The sequence below is a fragment of the Pelodiscus sinensis genome, chromosome 3, assembly GCF_052426305.1.
Source record: "Pelodiscus sinensis isolate ZL-2025 chromosome 3, ASM5242630v1, whole genome shotgun sequence".
In the NCBI taxonomy this organism is placed as follows: Eukaryota; Metazoa; Chordata; order Testudines; family Trionychidae; genus Pelodiscus; species Pelodiscus sinensis.
Window position 1 is genome coordinate 191,920,335 of NC_143054.1, and position 23,630 is coordinate 191,943,964.

Here is a 23,630-nt window from a genome sequence, read left to right on the forward strand (position 1 = left end):
ACTGGAATATTAGCAGGTGTACTCTTCTATTGAGTAACTTCGGCTACCCACATAATGGCCAGAGGGGAGGAGGAGAGCTGGCCTCATTTGAAGCCAGTGGGAGTTTTGCCACTGATCTTCATGGGGCCAGGATTTCTATTGTGGGGCAGAATGTCTTGTGTGGCGCTTCAAAACAAGAAGGAAGACAAGACCTGTGCAGAACCTGAATGGGCAAATAAACTCAGCAGCGCAGTTCCAGACTGTTGCCTACATGAGCAGGCCTTGCTGAGAACGTTTTGTATGCTTGAACAGGTATTTAATAGGAAAAATGCAGAACCCTGAGCTGGAAGAATGGATTGTCAGCAAAAGGGGTTGATAAACATATAGTTTCAATTTAGAGTCCTTGAAATGGTGTGTGCACAGGTCTGGGACAGAACATCTGGTTATTTTACTAAGCCAATTTGCACTGCATTTCTTGTAAGGTGAGGGAAGGGCTAACCTTACATTCCAATGCCAAGAGAATTTCTTGCAGAACGTGGCATAAGTTTTAGGCACAATGGCTTCTTTGGGGTTGACACAAGTTTTTAAAACCCCCTGTGTGATCCCAATTTACAGTTAGTTCCCTTAATGAATTTGCTGTCATAAGGCACGACCTATCTTTCCAGTAGAGTTGACAGAAGAGACCTGTTAAACCTGGCTTTGGTAGGATTACAGTGCTAGCTAAAGATTAAAATATTCCTGTGCGTGTGAGGATGTGGGAAATGGACAGCATACGGATTGATGCTATTCTCTTGATGTAACTTTTTTGCAGCTATTTGTCGTCAGGGATGTAGTCCCAAGCATGGTTCCTGCAAAATTCCAGGAGAATGCAGGTAAATAAAATGACTTTGCTAACAAATTTGTAACAACTGATACTGTGAAAGCTGGCCGAAGGGAAATGTCGAGCTGACCAGGTATTTCAGGCAAGGGCATCTTTCTCAGTCCAGTGGCATTGAATGAGTTATAACTGCATCTGAGACTTAAAAAGTAAATGGCAGCATTTATGAATTGAAAGGGACAAAAGGAAATTGTAGCAAATGCTTCCTAATGAGCAGGAACTAATTGCATCTGTAGAAATTGGTGCAACTTGTCTGTCTTAAATGAACTGCTGATTATGGGCTTTTCTGCCAGCCGTTTTAAATACAGCATTGCTTTTCTTCCTTACTCTCCCACCCCTGTCCCATTTCTCCCATCAATAGGCAAAAGTCAAGCATTCTTTAGAATGGGATTAGTAAAATCTCTTGGTTCTCTTGCTTTTCTGAGCCAGGCTCTGAGTGCTGAGAGGTTAATAGCGGGGATGGAATCTTGTCAGCAGACATCGATGAGTGCAGAATTTTGTTGTGCTTTGAAGTCGATTCCGGTCTGGGCAGGAGACAATGAAAAGCAGAGCTTAGACAACTGAGCAATTTAACAAATTTTTGGAATGTCTTGAATTATTTTTGTATTAACAAGAGAGGTTTATTCCCTGGTCAATGCAGAGTATTGACTATTTTAACGTTGACACTAGTTACACAAACTGTATTTAGAAATTTGCTTTCAGTGTTGATGGTGTCTGTTTAGCAAGAGAATAAGTAGTTGTGGTCTTATGTATGAAGTCTTATGTATGAAGTAATTGGGTCCAGTCAGAGCATGTGATACTTCTGCATGGACATGGCTAAGAATTAAGAGTGACAAAATACAGAAGAGGTTGACAGGCACAGTTTTCATCCCTTCCTAAAGAGAGGTTCAGAAAGCACATGCAATAAACAAAACAATGCTGATGATGTGTTGCTTTTACCTTGTCTGGCTTTTGTGGGGCACTGGAGAGAGGCAAAAGAAATGATTCCAGTGGTTCTGATGTTAAACAGCATTCATGTAAGCCAGCTCCAAAATCCCAAATCAGGATCTTTAATTGAAGAGCCCGTTGGTGTAAATCTGACCAAAAGTATCCCTGGTCCTTTAGAAATGGGCTGGATGCACACACAGATACATACTGCTGGCATTGGAATAAACAGGCCATGTAATGGTTGCTGACTCCTCACTAGAACAGGCACTAGAACAGGCATTGTCTCCTGATTTTTAGGTCTTTCTAAGTCTCACCTCCCTGCTCACTGCCCAGACATGCACTAGTGCTCTTATTTATTTAAGGTGCAGCTTTCCCACACTTAATTTGCATAGTCTTAAAACAATGCTGTCCTTCTGGTGCTCTCAGATAACTCCTGCTTGCCAAGTGAGACTCTTATCTTTTCAAGTGAACACAAATAAGATTTGTTTTGTTTTTTCCCCCCTCTGAAGTTTTGATGAGTCATATAATCTGTATGTCCTAAATGCAACAGTTTTATAATCCCCAGAGGCTTCTCTGGGGTCTGGACAGATGACTTGCGAACACTTAGAGGGAAAGGGAGGGATATTTTAGGAGTCAATCCTTTCAACACAGAACTGCCAGCAAACCCAAACTTATGAATCATTATACAAGCAAAAGCACTTCATATTTCTCATGAGAAACTGCTCACTGCATATTCTTAAATGGGAATAATTTAATGAATTTATCTTCTGGAATTAATAGATTCCCGAAGCCCTTTAGTAGCTGCCTTTGTTGGCTTTGGAATGGTAGCCAGATCTCAAATTTCTTTACTTTTGCTTTAGTTAAAAGATTTTAAATGACTTGCTTCTGTAATTTCCTGGAAGGGAGTGACAGTCTAAAGGATACAAATGTTTATAAAACTAAGGTGCTATCTTGCAAATATTTAAAGTTGCATGCGTGTGAACAGCATTGAATTCAATGGAATTTTGCAGGTTCAGATCTTAACTTTGCTGCTCTTGTACCTTTCTCCCTTCCTGTAAATAGGAAGATTTTTTTTATGAATTGTTGGGGGGGGGGGGGGGGGAGTCCTTCTTCACCCCAATTTTGGTTGCTTTGCACAGAAAATATTGCAAGTTGGACTAATGCTTATTTGTTGTATACATAAAAACCTCAGGTGGTTCACGTGCACTTTGAACAGACAGCTGTTGAAATAGCTATGGAAAAAACTAGGAAGACTTTTAGAAGGGGGAGTTGAAGTTACAATTAGCTATGGGTGATGAGCCATCAGATAGAGCCCTCTAGCTTTTCCCACGAGATGGATTTACTGGTCAGACAACAGCTTTTTAAAAAAAAAAAAAAAAAAATTGAAAGCCTACCTGATTGTTGCACAAGGTTTATTTTCATAATTTAGTGATGGCTTACTGAATAATGGTTGCTGCTAATCACTTACTGCAAGGGCCCATCCATGAAATAAATACATTACTTTAGTAGACCCTTGACTTCACATTAAAAGTCTGATTTAAGTATGTTCACATTTAAAGGGAACGAACACAGGAATTTTTCTTTTGCACAGGAAATACTTTTCTACTTTTTTAAATCAAGCTAATCTCTGTAGCTTGGTAAAGATTAGTAGTAATTGTTTAATTTATATTTCTATAATCTAGATAATAGATAAAACTAGTTTAGACGTGGCTGCAGAGCGATCCCAAAAAACCTCCTTTTCCAAGTATTTCAGAGCTTGTGTCTACACTATTTAAAAAAAAATCTAGTCAGACACTAAATGATGGGAATTTAAAAATAGCCCATCACCCTGCATGTTACGCAACTTCTATAAAAGGTTTCTACCACAGACTAAAGGTAACTTCCTATGTGGTTTAGATTACTTGCTTAGTGCTTTAACTGCCTTGCAGTGGGCTCTGAGATGGTGTTTATGGCTTAGTTTTTCTTCCTGCACGCGGTAGCTTGAATGCCTGGAACCTCGTATTCCCGAGGCTCTCCAGATCACCATTGTCTCTGTTGACTTTTTTAATGTATAATCCATTCTGTCAAAGTCCAGAGATTGATTTGTTGCGCACACCCACCCTCTTTGCCTCTGTATGAGCCTCCGAATAGAGTAGTATTGTGATGAATGGCCCCATGCTGTTTCTCCCAGAACAGTTATTCTTTTGTGAGCAGGCCGGCTTTAGAGACCTTGGCAAAACGGCTAAAATGTTTGTTTACAAGAAACCATGAAACAAACCTTGAATGGCTCTCTCCCACCCCCGTTAGCCCCCCTTCCCCAGTCTTTCTCCGAACCTTGGAGTTCGGCAGTTGCTTGTACTCTCCGCAAGTAATTTCAAGTTTTGTTTTCCCTGCTCTGTTTTTATTAAGGTGTCAGTACGGATGGCAAGGCCAGTACTGTGATAAGTGCATTCCGCACCCAGGATGTGTCCATGGCACTTGCATTGAACCATGGCAATGCCTCTGTGAAACCAACTGGGGTGGTCAGCTCTGTGATAAAGGTATGCTAATCTTGTAGATAGCCAAGTGTAAAAACTTGAATTTTAATGCGGTGGGACTTATTGTCAAGAGAAAGCATCCAGAAACTTGGTGGGTTTTGTCCTTTTGTGTTTCTGCCAAGCATGGGAGGTTAGCTTTAACGCACACTTAACTTTCCACTATCCTGTCCTGCTTTTGTGCGTAGATACATTCTATAAAGTATCTAGAGTAATGGCAAAAGTGTCTTGTTTAAGCTTTGTATTCTGGTGGTCATCTTCTTACAGATCTTAACTACTGTGGGACTCACCCGCCTTGTTTGAATGGTGGTACCTGCAGCAACACCGGGCCTGACAAATATCAGTGTTCCTGCCCTGAGGGTTACTCGGGGCAGAACTGTGAAATCGGTAAGTGCTTTGACACGGCAAGCTAGCATTTACCCATCCTTTTGCATTTAGAGGCTATTTTGTACCACTTATCTGGTTGAGCTCTTTGATACTGTTACTAATGTTGGCAAAAGAGATCTGAAGTTTGAGGCTCAGTTACTCCGTGGTGAATGACTGGTATCTCCTTAATCAGACTCAGTCTAATTTGTGCTGATTTCTGTAGCTGGCTTGTTAGGGAGTGCTGCAATTGGTAGGAGCGCTAACTTGGCTTTAATTCAAGCAGAGATAAGTCACGGTATGTTGACCAGGTCAGCTTAGCATGAAAGCATTAAACAGGAAGGAGATGATCTGTGTAGAACCATAGGGTGCTAATGAGAAGATGATACAGTGGGGTCTTGTGTTGGTGGTCCAGGCATGGTAGTCTGCGAAGGGAGTGGCAAAGCGCTCCGGTGGTGGGGACTGGTAATTGTATTGGGCTGTCCCAAAGCTGACGTGATTGTGTTTGCAGCGGAACACGCCTGCCTTTCTGATCCTTGTCACAATGGAGGAAGCTGCTTAGAAACCTCTACTGGATTTGAGTGCGTGTGCATGCCTGGCTGGGCTGGACCAACGTGTACTCTTAGTAAGTTACTCTTTAGGAATTTAAAAACCTCTTACTGCAGTAAGGTTTTCTTCCTAAACCATTACAGAACTTGCTCGCAGCCACTGCATTTGTCCAGGAAACAAACCTGTCTTTCATGAAGTTTAATACCTCTTGCAATTTTTGCTTTCGTTTAATACCAGTTGTATTGCTGTTAGTGAGGCTTTTGATTAATTCAGGGAAATAAGTGGAACAAACTGTCTTGAGATGCACACTGCATGGTGTTTAAGACAGCTAATTACTATTTTACCAGCTTGCCAAAACTTTGCCTCTAAAGCCTACAATAAGATCAATAGAACAGGCCTGGCTTTCATTTACACTAGGCCTCGTCGTGTGGCTCTGATGAAAATGAAATGTGTCTTCATCTAACTGAGAATAAGGCCAGAAATGTCAGGGGAAGCATGCGCTCCTCCCTCCTGGACAGATCATGGTGGCCGCTGCAGATGAATTCTATGAATGAGTTGCCATAGCTGTGGTACCTTGTAACAAAGCTAAGTTTCTCCCTCCCCTGCCTGCCCTTCATTTGCAGATATTGATGATTGTTCTCCAAATCCCTGTGGTCATGGAGGAACTTGCCAGGATCTTGTTGATGGGTTCAAGTGTATTTGCCCGCCTCAGTGGACTGGGAAAACATGCCAGCTAGGTAAATATTGACTTGCTCTATTTTAGGCTTTTTTACAAAACTGCTACTGGAGAAACTGCACTATTAGCAGCTCTGAGGCTATGAACACTTAGGACGTGTGTTAACTGTAAGCCAGTGTCCATCTGACAACAGGCTTGCTCAGATGCTTAGTTCAGCCTGTGTAGACAGGTGTATTTGCAGAACTGGCCATGCTAAACTCAGAATGGCTTCCTTGGGTCACTTGATTGTTGAGCACACTGGTAATTGCAGGAAAATGATCACATGTAGGCTAACAAAGCCTTATGTAGGTATTTGCAGATAAACCATAACTTTTTTTGTCTGCCCCCTCCTCCTTTTCCCTCTGGCTTTGTGGGAAAGTTGCTACATCTCTTCTTGGTCCGGAGGAGTTGACGCTGCAGGAGTTCACAGCTGTGTTCCAAAATGTGGATGATATCATGAAGAATGAGCCATCCACATTCTTTATGCAACAGCCTAATCCCAGTGCTCCTCTGAAATGCTTGATTGAATCTCTGCTGTCTTTTGTTTTTCCTTTATTTTTTCAAGTTTTCCTAATAAGTAGCTGAATAACTGTAAATTAATTAGTGTAGCTAATGCTGTAATTAGAGAAATCAAAAGGTACTTCAGAGACTAATGTTTGATTGCCTTTTATTCCACTTTAAGTCTCCCTAATCCACTCTGTATGTTAGAAGCTCTTAAACTTTGAATTCCTGATTGCTATGAAAACAAGACTTAGATTTTGTTCCCCTTCCGACTCTACCTACAGCTCAACATTTTGTCTTTCAGATGCGAATGAATGCGAAGGCAAACCTTGTGTCAATGCCAACTCCTGCAGGAACCTGATTGGCAGCTACTATTGTGACTGCATTGCTGGCTGGAGTGGCCAGAATTGTGATATAAGTAAGTCTCTATGGACATTCAGCTTTTAGTAGATCAAGGAGCTCGATAGAGAAAGTTACTGTACAGTCCACTGAATTGAACTTGGCTTTAAACGTCAAGCAGTCAGTTCCTATAGCCAGTGATCCCTTCAGAAAGGGAGTAGCTTGTCTGGAATGAAAATACACAATTTTATCAAACTCATTAGTCTATAACATGGCTATAGTCTGATAAGGTAACTAAAACAATGATGTGAAGTTTCACTAACTGTACTAGGAGAATTGCTGACTGTCCCCACCCATTAGAATAACCTTATCACAAGGAAGGCATGCAGGAAATTTGACAAAAGGTTTATCTAGCCAGAGTTTGAGACATTTGAACTCCTATCTAGAGTAAATGTGGGCCACCTTCTAAATGTGTGCTAATTTTATTGCAGATATTAATGATTGTCTTGGACAATGTCAGAATGGAGGATCCTGCCGGGTGAGTTGTTGGTTTTTTAGCAGGCCTATTAAATGTTGAAACCAGAGCAAATGATGCAGGAAAAGTACAGAGCTGTACACAGCTGTACATCAGCATGTCTACAAAGGAACGTGGCTGGAGGGAAGTCACGTTGAGGATTTGGCTCGGTGTGGTGTGTGCATGTGCTTTTTTTAGGGGAGTAGAGCAGCGGGGCTACATAAATCTGACACCTCTTTTTCACCACCAGTGACTTTGCAGTAAACATGCACAGTAAATGTCTCTTCCACTTTAAATTTAGGATTAATGTGTTATCCTGAGAAACATGTTCTTGCCATGTTTAATCTGCACGAAGGTTTTCTGTGATAGTGTTGCTTGTTAGGGGGGATATAGTTTGGGCCACTTTAATTAAAAAAAAAAACAAACCACTAAATTTAAGCTTGCATATTCTTCCACAGGACTTGGTTAATGGCTATCGATGTATCTGTCCGCCTGGCTATGCAGGAGATCACTGTGAGAAAGATATCAATGAATGTGCAAGCAACCCTTGCTTGAATGGGGGACACTGTCAGGATGAAATAAATGGATTCCACTGTCTGTGTCCTGCTGGTTTCTCAGGAAACCTCTGTCAGGTGAGCCTGGCTGAAATGAAAGCCCTAGATAACGGAGTTCCTACCAGCCCTTTCTCTGTCGGCGCACACCGAATGCCTTGTATCCAGTGAACCATGCTGTAGTCGTATAGCTGTCTGCCAAGGAAGTGCTTGTGAAAAATTCATGGCTGCTGAACATTCTTTTAAACGGATTGCAAGTGTTCGCGTGTCAAGTTTTGTTGCATGCTCACTGTTAACCTTCGGGGGCTGCTTAGTATCAGAGTGCTGTCTGTTGGAATTGCTGCATGTATAACTGTACTCTGTGCATTATGTACAGTTAATAGAGGGAGCAGATAAAAAGGTCAGATTCCACAGTGTCTGCTGCCTGTTGCTCTGACAAGAGTAATAATACAACCTTTGTTCCACTGTCTCCCCACCCCTTTTCCCACCATTAGTTGGACATAGATTATTGTGAGCCCAATCCATGCCAGAACGGTGCCCAGTGTTTCAATCTTAACACTGATTACTTCTGTACCTGTCCTGAAGATTACGAGGGAAAGAACTGCTCACACCTGAAAGATCACTGTCGCACTACTCCTTGTGAAGGTACGTGATAACACGAGTGCATGTTCAAACCCTTCCAACTCCTCTCCCAAAAGGAGGCTCAGCAGGCCAAATTCTGCCATGGAGCAAGTGGTTTGTAGTGACACTGAATTCAGTGAAGCTGTTCCTTGTACGCCAGAGCTGAATATGGCACTTTGTCAATACTTGTATGAAAGATACATTCTTTAAAAACTACTGTGAAGTTCACTTAAGCTCTGGAAGTAAAACATGGGTAGTAACATGGAGAAGATGAGAAGCCAGCTTGCTCAGTAACTTGATAGATGTGATTGAGCACTTCCTGTTGTTTTTCTGCAGTAATTGACAGCTGTACAGTGGCCGTGGCTTCTAACAGCACACCTGAAGGGGTTCGTTATATTTCTTCAAATGTCTGTGGTCCCCATGGAAAGTGCAAGAGCCAAGCAGGTGGAAAATTCACCTGTGAATGCAACAAAGGCTTCACCGGCACCTACTGCCATGAAAGTAAGAGCTCAAAGACGTGTGATCTGATCTTGAATCTGCCTTTCACAAATGACTCCTTCCCAGCCTCTGAGACCACGAAAGAGTTTGGTTTACCACAGCAAATGCTGGAACTAGGCATGTTGCTTTGGGGTGAGGCAGTTTGGAATTCCCTGAACGTTTGGGGAGGATGGGTATAACACACGCTCTAACCTTGAACCATAGGCTTACGAGGTCTGAGGTGTTTAATAGCAGATTTCACCTTAAGATTTTATAGGTTGCCTTTAAAAGCTCTGTTCTAAAGGAACATACACTTGAAAAATATTATTGAGGGGAGCTTGTACTGGCTGTTTGTTGTTTCTTGTAATGTTATCAGCAAATGGTGTTCTAGAAAGTGGTGGGTGCAGTTTCCTCTGGCAAAGCTTAATTACATAGTCGCCAGTAATTGTACTTACTCAGTTTCTCCAATTTGTTCAGATATCAATGACTGTGAAAGCAATCCATGTAAAAATGGTGGCACTTGCATTGATGGCATCAACTCCTACAAGTGTATTTGTAGCGATGGATGGGAAGGAATTTACTGTGAAACAAGTAAGTTCAACTCTACTCCAACTAAAGGCTGGCAACCCTGAGGCAGAAATGGGGAAGAGACTTGGGACATGCTGTCTTTTTAATGGGCAGTGACCACCTACAGTCTGCAGGCATGATTTCCAATCCCGCTGAAGTCAATGGGAAACCTTTCTTTGGGTTGGCCGTTAAAATACTTTTAGAGCTTCGTTACATGCTTGTGAAGTAGGCAGGCATGAATAGGGATGAAGTCATGGTAGGACTGAATCACAAAGGGCTTGCCCATGTTAGCAGCAAAGTGCAGAATAGAACTTGGCTCCGGGACTCTAACCCTCTAGACGATCTCCACCAGAAAACACTAGTGTAGATAAACACACTTGCTAGAATAGCAAAACAGTGTAATCTGCATGTGGCGCTTGCGCTTTGCGTGTCTTGGCAGCAGACTGAGGCTGCGAAGAACTGTTCGCCTTTGACTAACAGCCAAACAGTGTAATTAGGGTAATAGGCCTTTTTTCTTTCAGTTGCTCTGGTGGCTTTTATTATAGGGAACCAGAGAAAGGTGTAGTGACATGAAATGAAAGGAGCAGGGAGGATGCAGTATGGAGCAAGCATAATAAATCCGCGATAGTAACCGGATAATCCTTGCCTGAGATTTGGGACCAAATCCAGGGCTAGAACATGCCTCTGTCAAGCATGAAATAGCTTTGAAGATGCTGTGCTCTTCCTGCTCAGTTTCTCTCTTAATATTTCCAGATATTAATGACTGCAGTAAAAACCCTTGCCACAATGGGGGGACGTGCCGAGACTTGGTCAACGACTTCTTCTGTGAATGTAAAAATGGATGGAAAGGAAAAACTTGCCACTCCCGTAAGTCTTTGCCTCCAGCAAGTCTTTCATCTGTGGTAAACTGGCTGTGCTGCCTTACGAGTGCACGGAAGCTAAGGCTGGTTTGGTCTTCCTAGGTGACAGCCAGTGCGACGAGGCTACATGCAATAACGGAGGGACGTGCTATGATGAGGGGGACACTTTCAAATGCATGTGCCCTGCAGGATGGGAAGGAGCCACTTGTAATATAGGTAACGGTGCTTTTGTAACCTCTGGGGAGCATATGGAGCTCTCAAGCTGGGACTCTGTCCTCCCTTTCTTCTGCACCTCCGTGGATGGCTTTGAAATCCTTATCAAATCTCTTTTCTGTTGCAGCGAGAAACAGCAGCTGCTTGCCAAATCCCTGTCATAATGGTGGTACCTGTGTAGTCAGTGGGGATTCGTTTACATGTGTCTGCAAAGAGGGCTGGGAAGGACCGACTTGCACTCAGAGTAAGTCTCTCAGAGCTCTTCCAAAGTGTTGCCTGATGAGAACATTGGCTCATCCTGTTGCCCTCTGAGATTGGAGATTGAAACCAGAAGGGAGAGCTGTTTGATGTAGGCTTTAGCATCACCTGAATCTTTGTTTTTAATGACATTCTATGATAGAGCCTTGACCTGGGCATGAGAAAGTTGCAAATGAGCTAAGTGGAGACAGATGTTGGCTTGTTTTCTCCTGCATTCTTTTTCTACCAGCAGCCCTGTCTGCTTCCACTCCTTTCTTCCTGTTAGATTCTTTACAAGGATTTCTTCCTGTGTACATGTGTTCCACAGCATAGCTAACAAATCTTGTGGTGGGAGCCTGGAATTAATTTAACAAACTCCATGTAGTTCTGTGAAAGTTAAACTGACAACTGACAAAGAGGAAATTTAGCGCCTCTTTATTGATGGCAACTCTATTATGCTTTAATACTAATGTCTCTTTTGTGTCTTTGCAGATACAAATGATTGCAGTCCTCATCCGTGGTAAGTTGTATGAATTGGGTTGCTGTCTTTCCTGTTAAGCACCTTCTTGCATTCAGCTGTAGATTTGTTTCTATTCCTCCTAGTAATTTGTGTACTTTTGTCCTGACTCTTTTAGTTACAACAGTGGAACTTGTGTTGATGGAGACAACTGGTACCGTTGTGAATGTGCTCCAGGCTTTGCTGGTCCAGACTGCAGGATAAGTGAGTGTTACTCTGATTTCTTGCTGATGTGATTAATGCTTATTTAAAATACACTTCTGGTTGTGCAGCGTAACTCTCCTCTGCAAATCAGTCCTGCTGCTACACTTGCCTATATCTGGCCTCTATGAGTTGAACCCTGCAAATACACAGATCTGCTTTATAACTACAGACCATTTTTGTAGCTTGAATAGATACAAATTCTGTATCTGCGCACAGCTCTCTTTATGATCTTCTGATGAGTGAGAAATTCCTTTTGAAAACCTGTTGGGTTAAGTATATGCCTAATACTTCCAAGGATGTCTTGGTTCAGCAGAAGAGTTTGCCCTTCAGCATGGTCTTCCTAGTGAAACGGATTTATGCTGTAGTTTTCTGTTTGAGGAAGAAGCATGCCAGTTAAAATATTTGTCAATTAATAATCCACCTACGGACCCTGAGGTGGTATGTGTACTTACCTGTAATTATTAAATTACAGGAAAGACATTTTTAATAACCTAGCCATGGAAATGGAATTATTCATAGCAGTAATAAAACTGGAAGGGGTTTGAAGTTGTTGGGCAAAGTATTTAGTATATGGGCTAATCTGAACTGTGTTGGAGAGAAGTGAGCCAGTTTTGTTTGCAACAAAGTGTCCTTGTCCTGGGAGAGCATAAAGTAGCCAGGCAGGGCCAGGTTCTGATCTTTGTTAGAACAGTGTCAAACAGTGTCAATCCAGTGTAATGCAAGTGACTTTGGAGGAATTATTCCAGAACAGAACTGGAGTAATGAAGATCCGAATCTAGCTCCCTGGGAATTGTGGGGAAAATTAGACTTCCACTCCAGCTGTCTTCCATACACATGTGTATGTATAATCGTGTGTAAAAATGACTTCCCTCTTTCCATAGATATCAATGAATGTCAGTCATCACCCTGTGCCTTTGGAGCTACATGCGTGGATGAAATTAATGGGTACCGTTGCATATGCCCACCTGGTCGCAGTGGCCCAAGATGCCAAGAAGGTATTCCAGGCAGACTAATAGTATCTGTAACCAGATCCAGTTTACTTGCCCTTTTTCTATTCATGGTGGAAGGTGCAAGTTTATCATGTAAAAGTTTATAAATATTAGTTGTTGGGAACAGGAATTAGAAAATTCAATGGGATCAGGTCTTGACTTTTCAAAACCCCCTAAGTGTGTTCAATTTCCATTCTCAGTTACAGGAAGGCCTTGTATTAGCAATGGGCGAGTGATGCCTGATGGAGCTAAATGGGATGATGACTGCAATACCTGTCAGTGTTGGAATGGAAAAGTTGCATGCTCTAAGGTACACTTTCACTGTTTCTGGATTGCATTGTTTTCAGTGCTATAGCAAACAGCTGTGCTATAAAAATTAATTCTCCTTCTAGGTTTGGTGTGGTCCTAGACCTTGTTTGATACATGGCAAAGGTCACGAGTGTCCAGCTGGCCACACCTGTGTCCCTATTAAGGATGACCACTGCTTTACACGTCCCTGTTCTGGAGTGGGGGTATGCTGGCCTTCAAACCAACAACCAATAAAGACCAAATGTAATTTGGATTCTTACTACCAGGACAATTGTGCCAACATCACTTTCACCTTCAACAAAGAGCTGATGGCCTCAGTAAGTAACTTACAAACATAAATATTCAAAGTACTGAAAGCAAGATGCCTTGTGGTACTGCACAAAACTGACTTGATCTGTGTAAGTGAGACGGGTGGAGCACTTCCTTTCCATGGAAATCTGCAGAGGATAGATACTGATCCCTGCCCTGTTAACACAGATTTCAGATCTGCCACCCTAAGTGTCTCGGCTAATTCCTGCTTGCTGGATACATTGCTTTTGGAAGGTGTTACTTGGCACTCCAAGTCCATATTTTCACTTGCTCTTGACTCTTGTATTTCAGGGTCTTACCACAGAGCACATCTGCAGTGACTTGAGGAATCTGAATATTTTGAAGAATGTTTCTGTTGAATATTCCATCTACATTACCTGTGAGCCATCTCACTTAGCCCACAATGAAATCCATGTTGCTATTGTAAGTACTTCTGATACTGTCTTTGTATTAAAAGGTTATGTGGAACCACATGGGTTTAAGAAACTATCATGCTGGGCTTTATCAGCTTTTCCCCTGGCTTAAAGTGAAATTTTGAGTGTGGGTGGGGTATCATAGCTGTAGATGTAACAATGTGCTTGAAAGCTGCTAGCAAGAGGGGAGAGGAAGGGGTGCTTCAAAGCAGCAGCACTGCATGGAGCCCGGGGTCAGCTGGGAATTCCCTCTACTGATCCTGGGCTCCATCTGGTGCTGCCACTTTGAACCATTCCGGGGAGCATGGGGCCAGCGGGGACTGCTTGAGTCCCCTGCGGGGCCTGTGCTCCTGGCAGTGCTTTCGCCTCTGAAGTGTAGCAACAGCCTTAGGACTGATCCTGCACTTCAAAGGCAGAAGTGCCCTTAACTAATCGACTACTCGATCAAATTGCATCGACTATTCGATTATCCAATTAATCTAAATTTAACATCCCTATTCTAGTGAAGTCATCCTAGTCACTTGTTCATGTCTTGGAACAAGATAAAGGCTTATGTTCCCTGATCGATCTCTGCCCCAGGTGAACTGGCTTTGAAACTTTTCTGGAAAACACTCAAGTGACTGCAGAGGCTTGTTTGATGGTTGGTTATGCATGTTTTGGTATCTGATATTAACTCTGCTCCTTTTTGTCCTAGTCTGCCGAAGATATAGGAAAGGATGAAAACCCTGTGAAAGAAATTACTGACAAAATTATTGACCTTGTTAGTAAGCGTGATGGAAACAATACGCTGATTGCTGCAGTTGCAGAAGTCCGGGTTCAACGACGACCAATTAAGAATAAAACTGGTAAGTGTTTTAAATTGAGTAAAAAATTCACCTCTTGTAAAGAGGCAGTTGCCAGTTTCACTTTACAGTACAACTTGTATTTGTTTAGTATGGCAAGTATTTCAAACCATTTAATTTTCATCTAATTTTCATGTAAGTTGGGATACTTCAATCCCCAACCAAGAGAAGGCCAAGATTCAAGTATTTGTGGCAAACAGTTCTAAAGGAGTCTTGACTTTCCTCCAATGCCAGAAAGTCATCCTTTGACCCTTTCACTCTTGCCCTCAAATGGCCTGCACTAAGAGGGGAGAAAAAAATACCAGTGACATTTACTGGCTTGAGAGTGATAAGTGTTGCTATCTCATGATTGTAACTGCTCCACATGAAATAAATTGGGTAGTCCGTAAAGATCCTAGTGGACAGTCCCACTTTATGGTACACAAGCTTGTAAGCAGAAGTGAGTTATGTCCATGAAAGCTCATGATACCATCTACAGTAAGACTCCAATAGTCCGGCACTCTTGATAGTGCAGCATCAAAATAGCAAGAGCCTAGTTGAGTGAGCTTTGGCAAAAAGAGTCACAAGGTAACAGCGGCAGCAGCTGACCTGAGCGCAAAAGGTAAAAGGCTTAAACTAAAACATTACAGTATACTGTATACAGTATGTACAATAAAAAGGGTTAAGAACACTTTGTATACATTATATACTGTATAGTGTGTGTGTGTGTGTGTGTGTGTGTGTGTATAACCATCTTATAGTACCTCCTGACAGTCTAGCATATCTGATAATCCAGCACCACCTAGGTCCCATAGGTTCCGGATTATCAGCAGTCTACTATGCATGTTTTGCTAGTCTAAGGTTGTGTGTTAAGTTTTCCTAGTTAGACTAATGTGGCTACCCACTGAAGCTTTCAAAAATCTGATGTTCTTGATGAATTTAGCACTTGCTCTAGTAACTCTTCTTTTTTAAACACTGTCCCCACGCCATTATCTCGATTAAAAAGGGCTTATCAAGTGTTCTTTTGGAGAGTTGGAGCAGAAATTCAACTGAAATACTTTACTGGTGAGGTTAATTGATCTCATATCTGTCTTCCAGATTTCTTGGTGCCATTACTGAGCTCCGTTTTAACTGTGGCTTGGATCTGTTGCCTGGTAACGGCCTTTTACTGGTGCATTCGGAAACGCAGAAAGCAGAGCAGCCACTCTCACACTGCCTCGGATGACAACACCACCAACAATGTGAGGGAGCAGCTGAATCAGATCAAGAACCCGATTGAGAAACATGGTGCAAACACGGTCCCCATCAAAGACTATGAAAACAAGAACTCCAAAATCGCCAAAATAAGGACACACAATTCAGAAGTGGAGGAAGACGACATGGACAAACACCAGCAGAAGAGCCGCTTTGTCAAACAGCCAGCATATACACTGGTAGACAGAGATGAAAAGCCACCCAATAGCACTCCGACAAAACACCCGAACTGGACAAATAAACAAGACAACAGAGACTTGGAGAGTGCACAAAGCCTAAATCGGATGGAATACATTGTATAGCAGACAGCAGGTGCTGCCATGCAGAGCCTTTAGATACCATTATAAAGGCACTCAGAGCTTGTAGTTCTTAAACTGTTGTGTAATATTTGAGTCTAAGGCTATTATTTACTTAGAATCCCTGTGTTAATTTAAGTTTTGACAAGCTGGCTTACACTGGCAATGATAGTTGCTGTGGTTGGCTGGAATACCAAGTGCTGCATTTCACATCTATGCAAAACTAGTCAAAAGTGCCCTAATGTAAATTCAGCTGTAGCTGATATATCATGGAAATGTTTCATAAGGTATTGCATAGCTTTATTAGCTCCTCTTCAGTGTCAACTTTTTTGCCAGATGTGTCCTGACTTATACATTAGAAAATACATTTTATTTATATTTATTGAATCTTGAGTTTTTTGTATATTGGTTTTATGGTGACGTACAACTAGTTCTGTATTTGAAAGTGCCTTTGCAGCTCAGAACCACAGCAACTATCAAAAATAAGTTAATTTATTTTTTTATTGTATTTTTGTTGGGGGTGGGACAGGGCTTGATATCAGCAGTTGCTGATGAATGAAGAATTTAAAGAGGAAAATGTGTTAAGTAGAAGTTTGTATAGATATGTAAATAATTCTTTTTTATTAATCACTGTGTATATTTGATTTATTAACTTAATAATCAAGAGCCTTAAATATCATTCCTTTTTATTTATATGTATGTTTAGAGTTGAAGGTTTTTGATAGCATTGTAAGCTTGTGGCTTCTTTATTTTGAATTTATTTTCTTGTTACATGTTGCCTATATGCCAAAACTAAGGTGTTCTAAAAATAGTTTATTTTTAACAATAGGACGGGCTTTCATGCCTTGATACTGTGTTTTGTACAATGTCAAATGTTTGAAACACCTTCCATAGTATCACTTTAAGACTATTTGTAAGTACTGACTGAGGCAGTTTAGATTAGAATTTTTTTTGCTGCTTTAGACTTGAAAGAGTGACAGGCAGTCTGCTACAAAGCAGTTTAAGGGAACAAAAATGAGCTATAACGTGATGTAGATGAAATGTGAGTGGTCGCATGTAATTAAAATATCAAATTAGCGAGTGAAGTTGGAAGCACAGCAATCTTATTTTGTAAATTCTGATTTTTTTCACCATGAATATTGTAATACTGAACCACTTGTAGATTTGATTTTTTTGTAATCTACTGCATTTAGGGAGTATTCTAATAAGCTAGTCGATGAATACTTGAACAGTAGAATGTCCAGTAAGATCACTGTGTAGATTTGCCATAGATTACACTGCCCGCCTTAAGTGAGGAAATCAAAGTGCTATTACAGTGTTAAGATCAAAAAGGCTTATAAACCCAGTCTCATTGGTTAACCATTGAGATCATGAAGATACCTTGTGATATTAGTGTTATACAAACATGAAAATGCATCTTTGTGTTTTTTTCTGGCAATAAATCTTAAAAAGGTAATATTTATTAAACGTTTTGTATGAAAACTTAAAACAGCGTGGAGGTTATTAAGCTTCAGTGAGGCCCTTGCAGCTAGCTTTGTCCCCTGATCCCAAGGTACATTAGCCATAGGTGTGTATAGAAAGACTCCCAATGGCTTTCAGTGAGCTTTAAATCAGGGGTAGGCTACTTAAATAGTGTGGTGTAAGCTTTCATGCACCACAAGCTCACCTCATGTGGGCTATGGAATAGCTCAGCCAGATTCAAAGCTGTTCAGGAAAATATTTTTCCTTCACTTCCAGCAAGTGGCTTGCAAAGCATGACAGCTATTCTTGAAGTAACTGCTCTCTGAAAAATTACTTGTGTAGCTCTGGGCAGTGATTGCATTGCATCCTTAAAGGCAGCAGCCCTGCTTGTTACTCCTACTGGACTGGCTCCATTGATGGTAGAGTTCCTCCAGTTCTAAACCACTCAGAGTTCCTTGTATTTTTGTGTTGGTGTAGCAGTTAGAGGGGTATCTGATAAGACCATATTTACAGTGTGAAACTTCAATTGTCAGTCTGATTTGTCCTTTCCCTGTGTAGTCATGCTCAGTGCAAAGATCTGAGACTTTCTGACCCTTTTGCTAGTTACACCAGTGCAGACTGGGTCTAAGTGCAGAACCAAGCTCATTTTTCTAAAGAGACCTTCTCAGATAGGAAATCCCACTTATGAAAATTCAGTACAGGAATTGAGGTTCTATTGTTAAAAGGATTAGAAATGCCTTGTGTGAGATCCTATAATTGGAAACACTGACACCAGTCAACTTACTCTGTTTAGATAATTCAAACTACAACTTTCCTGCCATTCAAGTAAACTCCGGCTTGTTGTAAAAGCAACTTGAAAGTGCGGTAGTCTTCATCATATGCCACAACTAACTTATTGTACCACCAGAGAATTGACAGTTTACTGAATGAACCTCTAAGTTGAACTATAGAGTAGTACTTAAAGCAGTGAATGTTTAATGCCTGTGGCATTGTCTTTGTCCTACTTCCACTTGCCAGTTCCCCTTAAACAGTGTTAACTCTCTTGCCCAGCAGTCTAAAACTCGGTAAATAGTTTTATGTAGGAATGGCTTTCTTCAGGTAGCCAAATCCTAATAGGGTTGGCCATCTTGTTGCAAAGCAGTATCACCGAAGAGTTGGGACCAAAGATAAGCCAGTGACTTTGCTTTACTAAGCAACTAAAATTAAATGTTAGGCCTCATGTGAGTAGGCTTGTTGGTTGACTCCTGGTGTGACTAAGAATAGCAGTCTAAACCTCACTCTCCTTTATTAAACTGTTAGCATTTTGCATTAGGTTCATCTTATGCTAGTCTCATATCCTCCATTTAATGGCTGCCTCTATAGGTTCAAGCTAGTGTCAGTCAGGGCTCTGCTCTGAATTTTATGAAACCTTTTATATAACTAGTAATTTTTACTGCCTAGGTGGAGTTTGCTATGAGGACCCTGTTTTCAGTCTCTAATTGTAAAGACTAGACTTAGGTATATGTGGTACTAGCTCTGAGTTGATACTTCTTTGTATTCAGGTAACAGTTCTTGGAGGTTATCATGGAGAAATCTTGCATTGCATTTTCATTGACAAAGTGGCTGCTGTAAAATCCACACTGGTGAATTCAAAACAGCCAGCACACTGGAAGCTGGTCTTAGCTCTTTTAAAAATAGAAATAGAGAAGCTTAAGACTTTCATGTGACAAAACTAAGGTGCACATTTATTTTTGTGGAAGTTGCTCTGCCACTTTACTGTAGGCATCTTCCTTGCCCAGTATGGTCAGGAACAACTTCCTGCTACAGGGGTGGGTATGTTTATGGCTACTCAGCTCAGAACTGGAACAAGTCTGCTGCCTGAACTACTTTTTAAAATACAAACTTTACACAGTTAAAATTTCTCCTGCTTCTAATCAGCAGAACTGTAGTTACAACTAGCTGGATCTTTCAAACAGGTTTGTTTAAACTTGCAGCAAATATGGTGAAGTCACTGCACCTTAATGTGGAAAATACTGTCCAGCTTATGTAGAAGCAAGTATTTATAAAACCTTTCAACATATTAGAATTAAAGATTTAAGATAGTCTTGGCTCCAAGGGGTGTGGAAAGGTACTTTCTTGGGGGAGCAACTCCCCTACTGTTTATGGCAATTGTATAAGATACATGTAAACTTCCAGAAATGTTACTGCACAGCAATTCTAAATAGGCTGAATGGCAGCTGGTGAACAGAACCCGTGGGTTGCTACTTACCTTCCTTTTGCTGTAGAGTACTAGCAGCACATGCTTTTATATGCATGGCAAAAGCTGCCATTTGATCAGGAAGCAACCCTCTGACCAGAGCCACTCAAGGCTAACTGCCCCCTTCTCCTTGGCAATAGTGTCACACAGCATCTCACCTGCTGCCCAATTAAGCCCTCTAAGTGTTGGAGGTCCCTGGTGTGTTAGTTACCTACTCTGGCCAGACTAATTAGCAAGTTGATGCATTAAGGCCCAAGTTGTTCACTTCTGCCTCTGGATAGCCATGGTCAGCACAGCTGCCCCTCACTGCAACCTCAAGAAAGCTTGCAGCTGCTTATACCTCTTGCTATGATGCTCACTTAACTCCTACTCTACCTCTCTGGGACTTGGCCTAAAGCTTGTTTTAGCAATACTATAGAGCCTGGAAAATCTCATGTAGATGAGTAAGGGCTGGTCTCCATCCCATGAGCAAAGCTCTTCCACATCTGCCCCTTTCTCCCTCTGAAGATGGAACAGGACTATCCCACATTAGAATGTCACTGAGGGTGATGGGAACAGAATCTTTACTTCCTATTCGTTCTCAAGATTGGTCATGGGAGACTTTGACACCATGACCTTCATTACAGTCTACCACCCCACTACAGATTTTTTCAAATTAGGAAGTGCCCAAAGCCTTTGGTCTACAAAAGCAATTTCCTAATGGAGGGGGGGGGGGGTGGGTGGGGAGTCCAATGAGGTGTTCAACTTTTCTCTGGGAAAAAACACAGATTGACTGGCTTTGACCAGAATTCTAGAGGTCCACCAAATAAATGGGTCAAGCCCCTGAAGGCTTAAAGGCACTTGACAGAGTGCAGAGTCAACTATAGCCTGTACTGGACTGGATTCAATTCCCAGTTCTAACACTGAATTGCTCTTTGCCTTGGGCAAGTCATTTTACTCCTACGTTAATGGAAAAACACATCTTTGTCCTCTGTAAAGCACTTTCTGATCAGTACCAAAAAACTCTCCTTTTATATACTATGCTTACTTCAGCCCAACTTCCCCTAGAAACAAAAAACAAACCAACCACTCCAACTGGCTGTGTCTCACACCATTCAAAATCCATGAGCTGCAGCTATTAATCATAGCATTCAACTCTCATAACCGACCTACAGATTTCTTAATAGGAAGGTAACTTACCTGAGGAGTCAATCTTACAGGGCAGTTTACTTTGCACAACTCACTTGAGCACAAGTTTCCTTAGCAGAACAACTGAGTTTTCTGCTGATTCTGTTCTTTTTTTGGTGGAAACAAAATAAGTGGTGCGTTTTTTTTGCAGTTACCGAGCCAAGAACAACAGCTGAAATGGGTGCTGTACAATCATAAACACATACAAATACATAGTCTGATCTTTGAGACACAAATGTGACTTCTGACATGCAGACTAACCAGAACAAGCACATGATTTATTACTCCTATGATAAGCCCTCTGATCACTGTGTAATATTTCTGCAGATTAACATTAGCCCAAAGTGAACAGATTTTAACAGCTTTCTCTTCATATATAAAACTTGTAAAGGCCAAACCAGCCTTTGATTTAAGACATTTACTAAGTTTAATATTTTAACAGCTTTAACGTTAACACAAAAAGTCTGACAGTTTTCAGACATTACAGCTTACCCAGCTTTGAAAGAACTGTTTCAATTATGTGTGTATTCAAGAAATCACAGCAGTTTAAATTTAGTGGGTAATGCTTTTTTTTAAGGCAAGGAGGTCTCATTCTTTACAGCAAATGCATATTTTTAAGCAAGATTTTTGCATTTCCTGGAGTTGACCAGTCAGTTTCTCACAGCGTTAACCTTTCCCTGGACCTCTCTGGACAGACATCTGCCAGCTGTGCTGGCAGTAGAATTTCTAGCAAATTATGCCCGTCAGCTTTTTCAGTTCTCACTGGTTTTAAGTTCCACTTAAAAAAAAAAAAAAAAAAGGATGCCCCCATGTCACAAATTATTTATTATTTCATGCAAACTACTTCATCATCGCTTCAGAATAGAACCAAATCCTTAATATTACTTTTGTCTGGAAGTATAGTGATCATGTTCTGCAGCAAATTTTCTGGAAGATGGGGGTCCCAATAATCCAAACTGCTAGCTCACAATCCACTGACCATCAAAAACATTTCTTACAATTTTTTGTTCCTAACCCTAGCTTAAGCCATTGGACAACACCATCGACCAACATGGTCTTGGATGATAACTTTTTGTCAATGAGTTATATGTGGTTGGACAGTGCATCAGAACAGCCTTAAAGACCAAGGATAGCCAAGATCAGAAGGGCAACCATAACAAGAGTGTCTGGCAATAATCCAACCTGATGGTCACAGAAGTAGGAACATCTTCAGCAAGGTCAGCCCATACATACGTAAGTGAAACTTTCATGGTGGTCTGTCTTACATGGATTAAAAATGGTCATTATGCAAAGCAGTGCAAGCTGAAGGTCTAGGAGCAATCGGGGAGTATACAGTACCAAGGTACTGTACTTTGAAAAGTCTCACCACTGGATAATTTCTTGTCTGAATAACAGCTTTAGATGTAAATGCATTCTATCTTATTCAATTAAGATGAAAACTAAATTCAAGGGAATCTTTCAACTGAAAATGTAATTTAACCTTGAACTGTAATATAGACTTAATAATAATACATGATGACATACATACTGTGTGCAGTAGTAATATAAAGGAGGAACCAGTTAACTGGTTACCTGGTAAACAGTGCTTTACTGGCATGCTTACTGGGGTTACTGGTACCAGCCCGGCCAGGGCCATTATGCCACAACACGGCAGAGTGGGGAGCTGCTCCAGCATGGTTGGGCCCACTGTACTGCACTGGGGGCTACTCCAATGGCCCCCTGCCTGTGGTGCGGCAGGCCAGTTAACCGGTTATACATACCGTTTAATCGGTTAGCATTTTAAACAGGATTTTACATCCCTAGTATTCAGTCAGATTTTCCGTTTTAGAACTGCTTCAATTAATCAACTATTTTTTTCCTCTTCTGTGAAAGAAAGCTTTAAAGCATTAAGAACATATAATAAACAGAAATTTGAGACCCTCTTTCTCAAACATGTTAGTATGTATTATAGCTGTAGTCAATGAGATTGCAGAGACATGATGAACCAGACAGGGATAAACAGGTAAGAAATTCAAGTGATTTTCCATACTCAAGTCAATTCATGTTAACGGATTATCATCAGAACCTCTCCTGTAGGTAACACCCTAATTATTTTACAACCTAGAATGTATTGGAAAGCTCTCAGCAAAAAAGGATCCAGGCAATTAGAAAGAATGGAAACTGAGAAGTGCAACACATACTCATATCCTTTCCTTGTCTCAGTCTCTGTACTATTAAACTAATTCAGTTAGACTATGCATGCAACAATATACTTATCTAAACTACTTGTACTGATACTTTAATACATCACTGTTAATTGAGTATTTCTCTTATCAGTTTAATGACACAACACCTTTTGAATAATACCTGGATATAGCTTTTAAATCAGTTAATAAATATGTAAATGTTTTCTGTTTCCCTCCTGATGTCTAAAATGATCGGGGGGGGGAGGATGACACTAAAAATGTCCATTCTTCCCGTATGTAAACTTCTGTTGGATACCGCTTCACTTTCAGCTTTGCTGCTCCTGTTACTCATAAATGACCCTTTGCATAGACTGGGGAAAAGTGAGCATCAACAGGCATGCTATGAAATGGACTATTCAAAAGTGCTGTCATATTCACAAAGTCACCAAACTGGGAAAAAAAAGAAGAGAAAATGTCTCTCTTTTTTACTCTTTCATGTTCATAGTAATCAGAAGGGTTACTTGTAATAACTGTGGGTACAAAAGTTCTGTTCAAGTTGACAGTGTCTTACGTTCAACTGTTAAGATGACTTATCATTTAAGGCCCAACCTGCCAACACTTACTATTAAGTGCAATGCTTGAAGCCACATATACTCCAATTGAAATACATGGGGACACTCATAGTA

General features: G+C 41.1%; 1 protein-coding gene across 1 annotated transcript in view; it reads left to right on the top strand.

Annotated features, from left to right (window-relative positions):
- The window catches only part of JAG1 (jagged canonical Notch ligand 1), a 35,479-nt gene extending 18,075 nt beyond the window's left edge, over nt 1-17,404 (top strand). The window contains exons 5-26 of the mRNA XM_075925658.2: nt 791-851; nt 4,172-4,302; nt 4,564-4,683; nt 5,171-5,284; nt 5,832-5,945; nt 6,729-6,842; nt 7,255-7,301; nt 7,736-7,909; nt 8,323-8,473; nt 8,786-8,950; nt 9,404-9,517; nt 10,247-10,360; nt 10,456-10,569; nt 10,694-10,810; nt 11,296-11,323; nt 11,439-11,524; nt 12,406-12,519; nt 12,714-12,823; nt 12,906-13,139; nt 13,423-13,554; nt 14,239-14,389; nt 15,464-17,404. Coding sequence (XP_075781773.1) covers nt 791-851; nt 4,172-4,302; nt 4,564-4,683; nt 5,171-5,284; nt 5,832-5,945; nt 6,729-6,842; nt 7,255-7,301; nt 7,736-7,909; nt 8,323-8,473; nt 8,786-8,950; nt 9,404-9,517; nt 10,247-10,360; nt 10,456-10,569; nt 10,694-10,810; nt 11,296-11,323; nt 11,439-11,524; nt 12,406-12,519; nt 12,714-12,823; nt 12,906-13,139; nt 13,423-13,554; nt 14,239-14,389; nt 15,464-15,921 — 2,963 coding nt within the window. The 3' untranslated portion in view covers nt 15,922-17,404. The remainder of the gene's footprint in view (nt 1-790; nt 852-4,171; nt 4,303-4,563; nt 4,684-5,170; nt 5,285-5,831; nt 5,946-6,728; nt 6,843-7,254; nt 7,302-7,735; nt 7,910-8,322; nt 8,474-8,785; nt 8,951-9,403; nt 9,518-10,246; nt 10,361-10,455; nt 10,570-10,693; nt 10,811-11,295; nt 11,324-11,438; nt 11,525-12,405; nt 12,520-12,713; nt 12,824-12,905; nt 13,140-13,422; nt 13,555-14,238; nt 14,390-15,463) is intronic.
- The last annotated feature ends 6,226 nt before the right edge of the window (nt 17,405-23,630 follow it).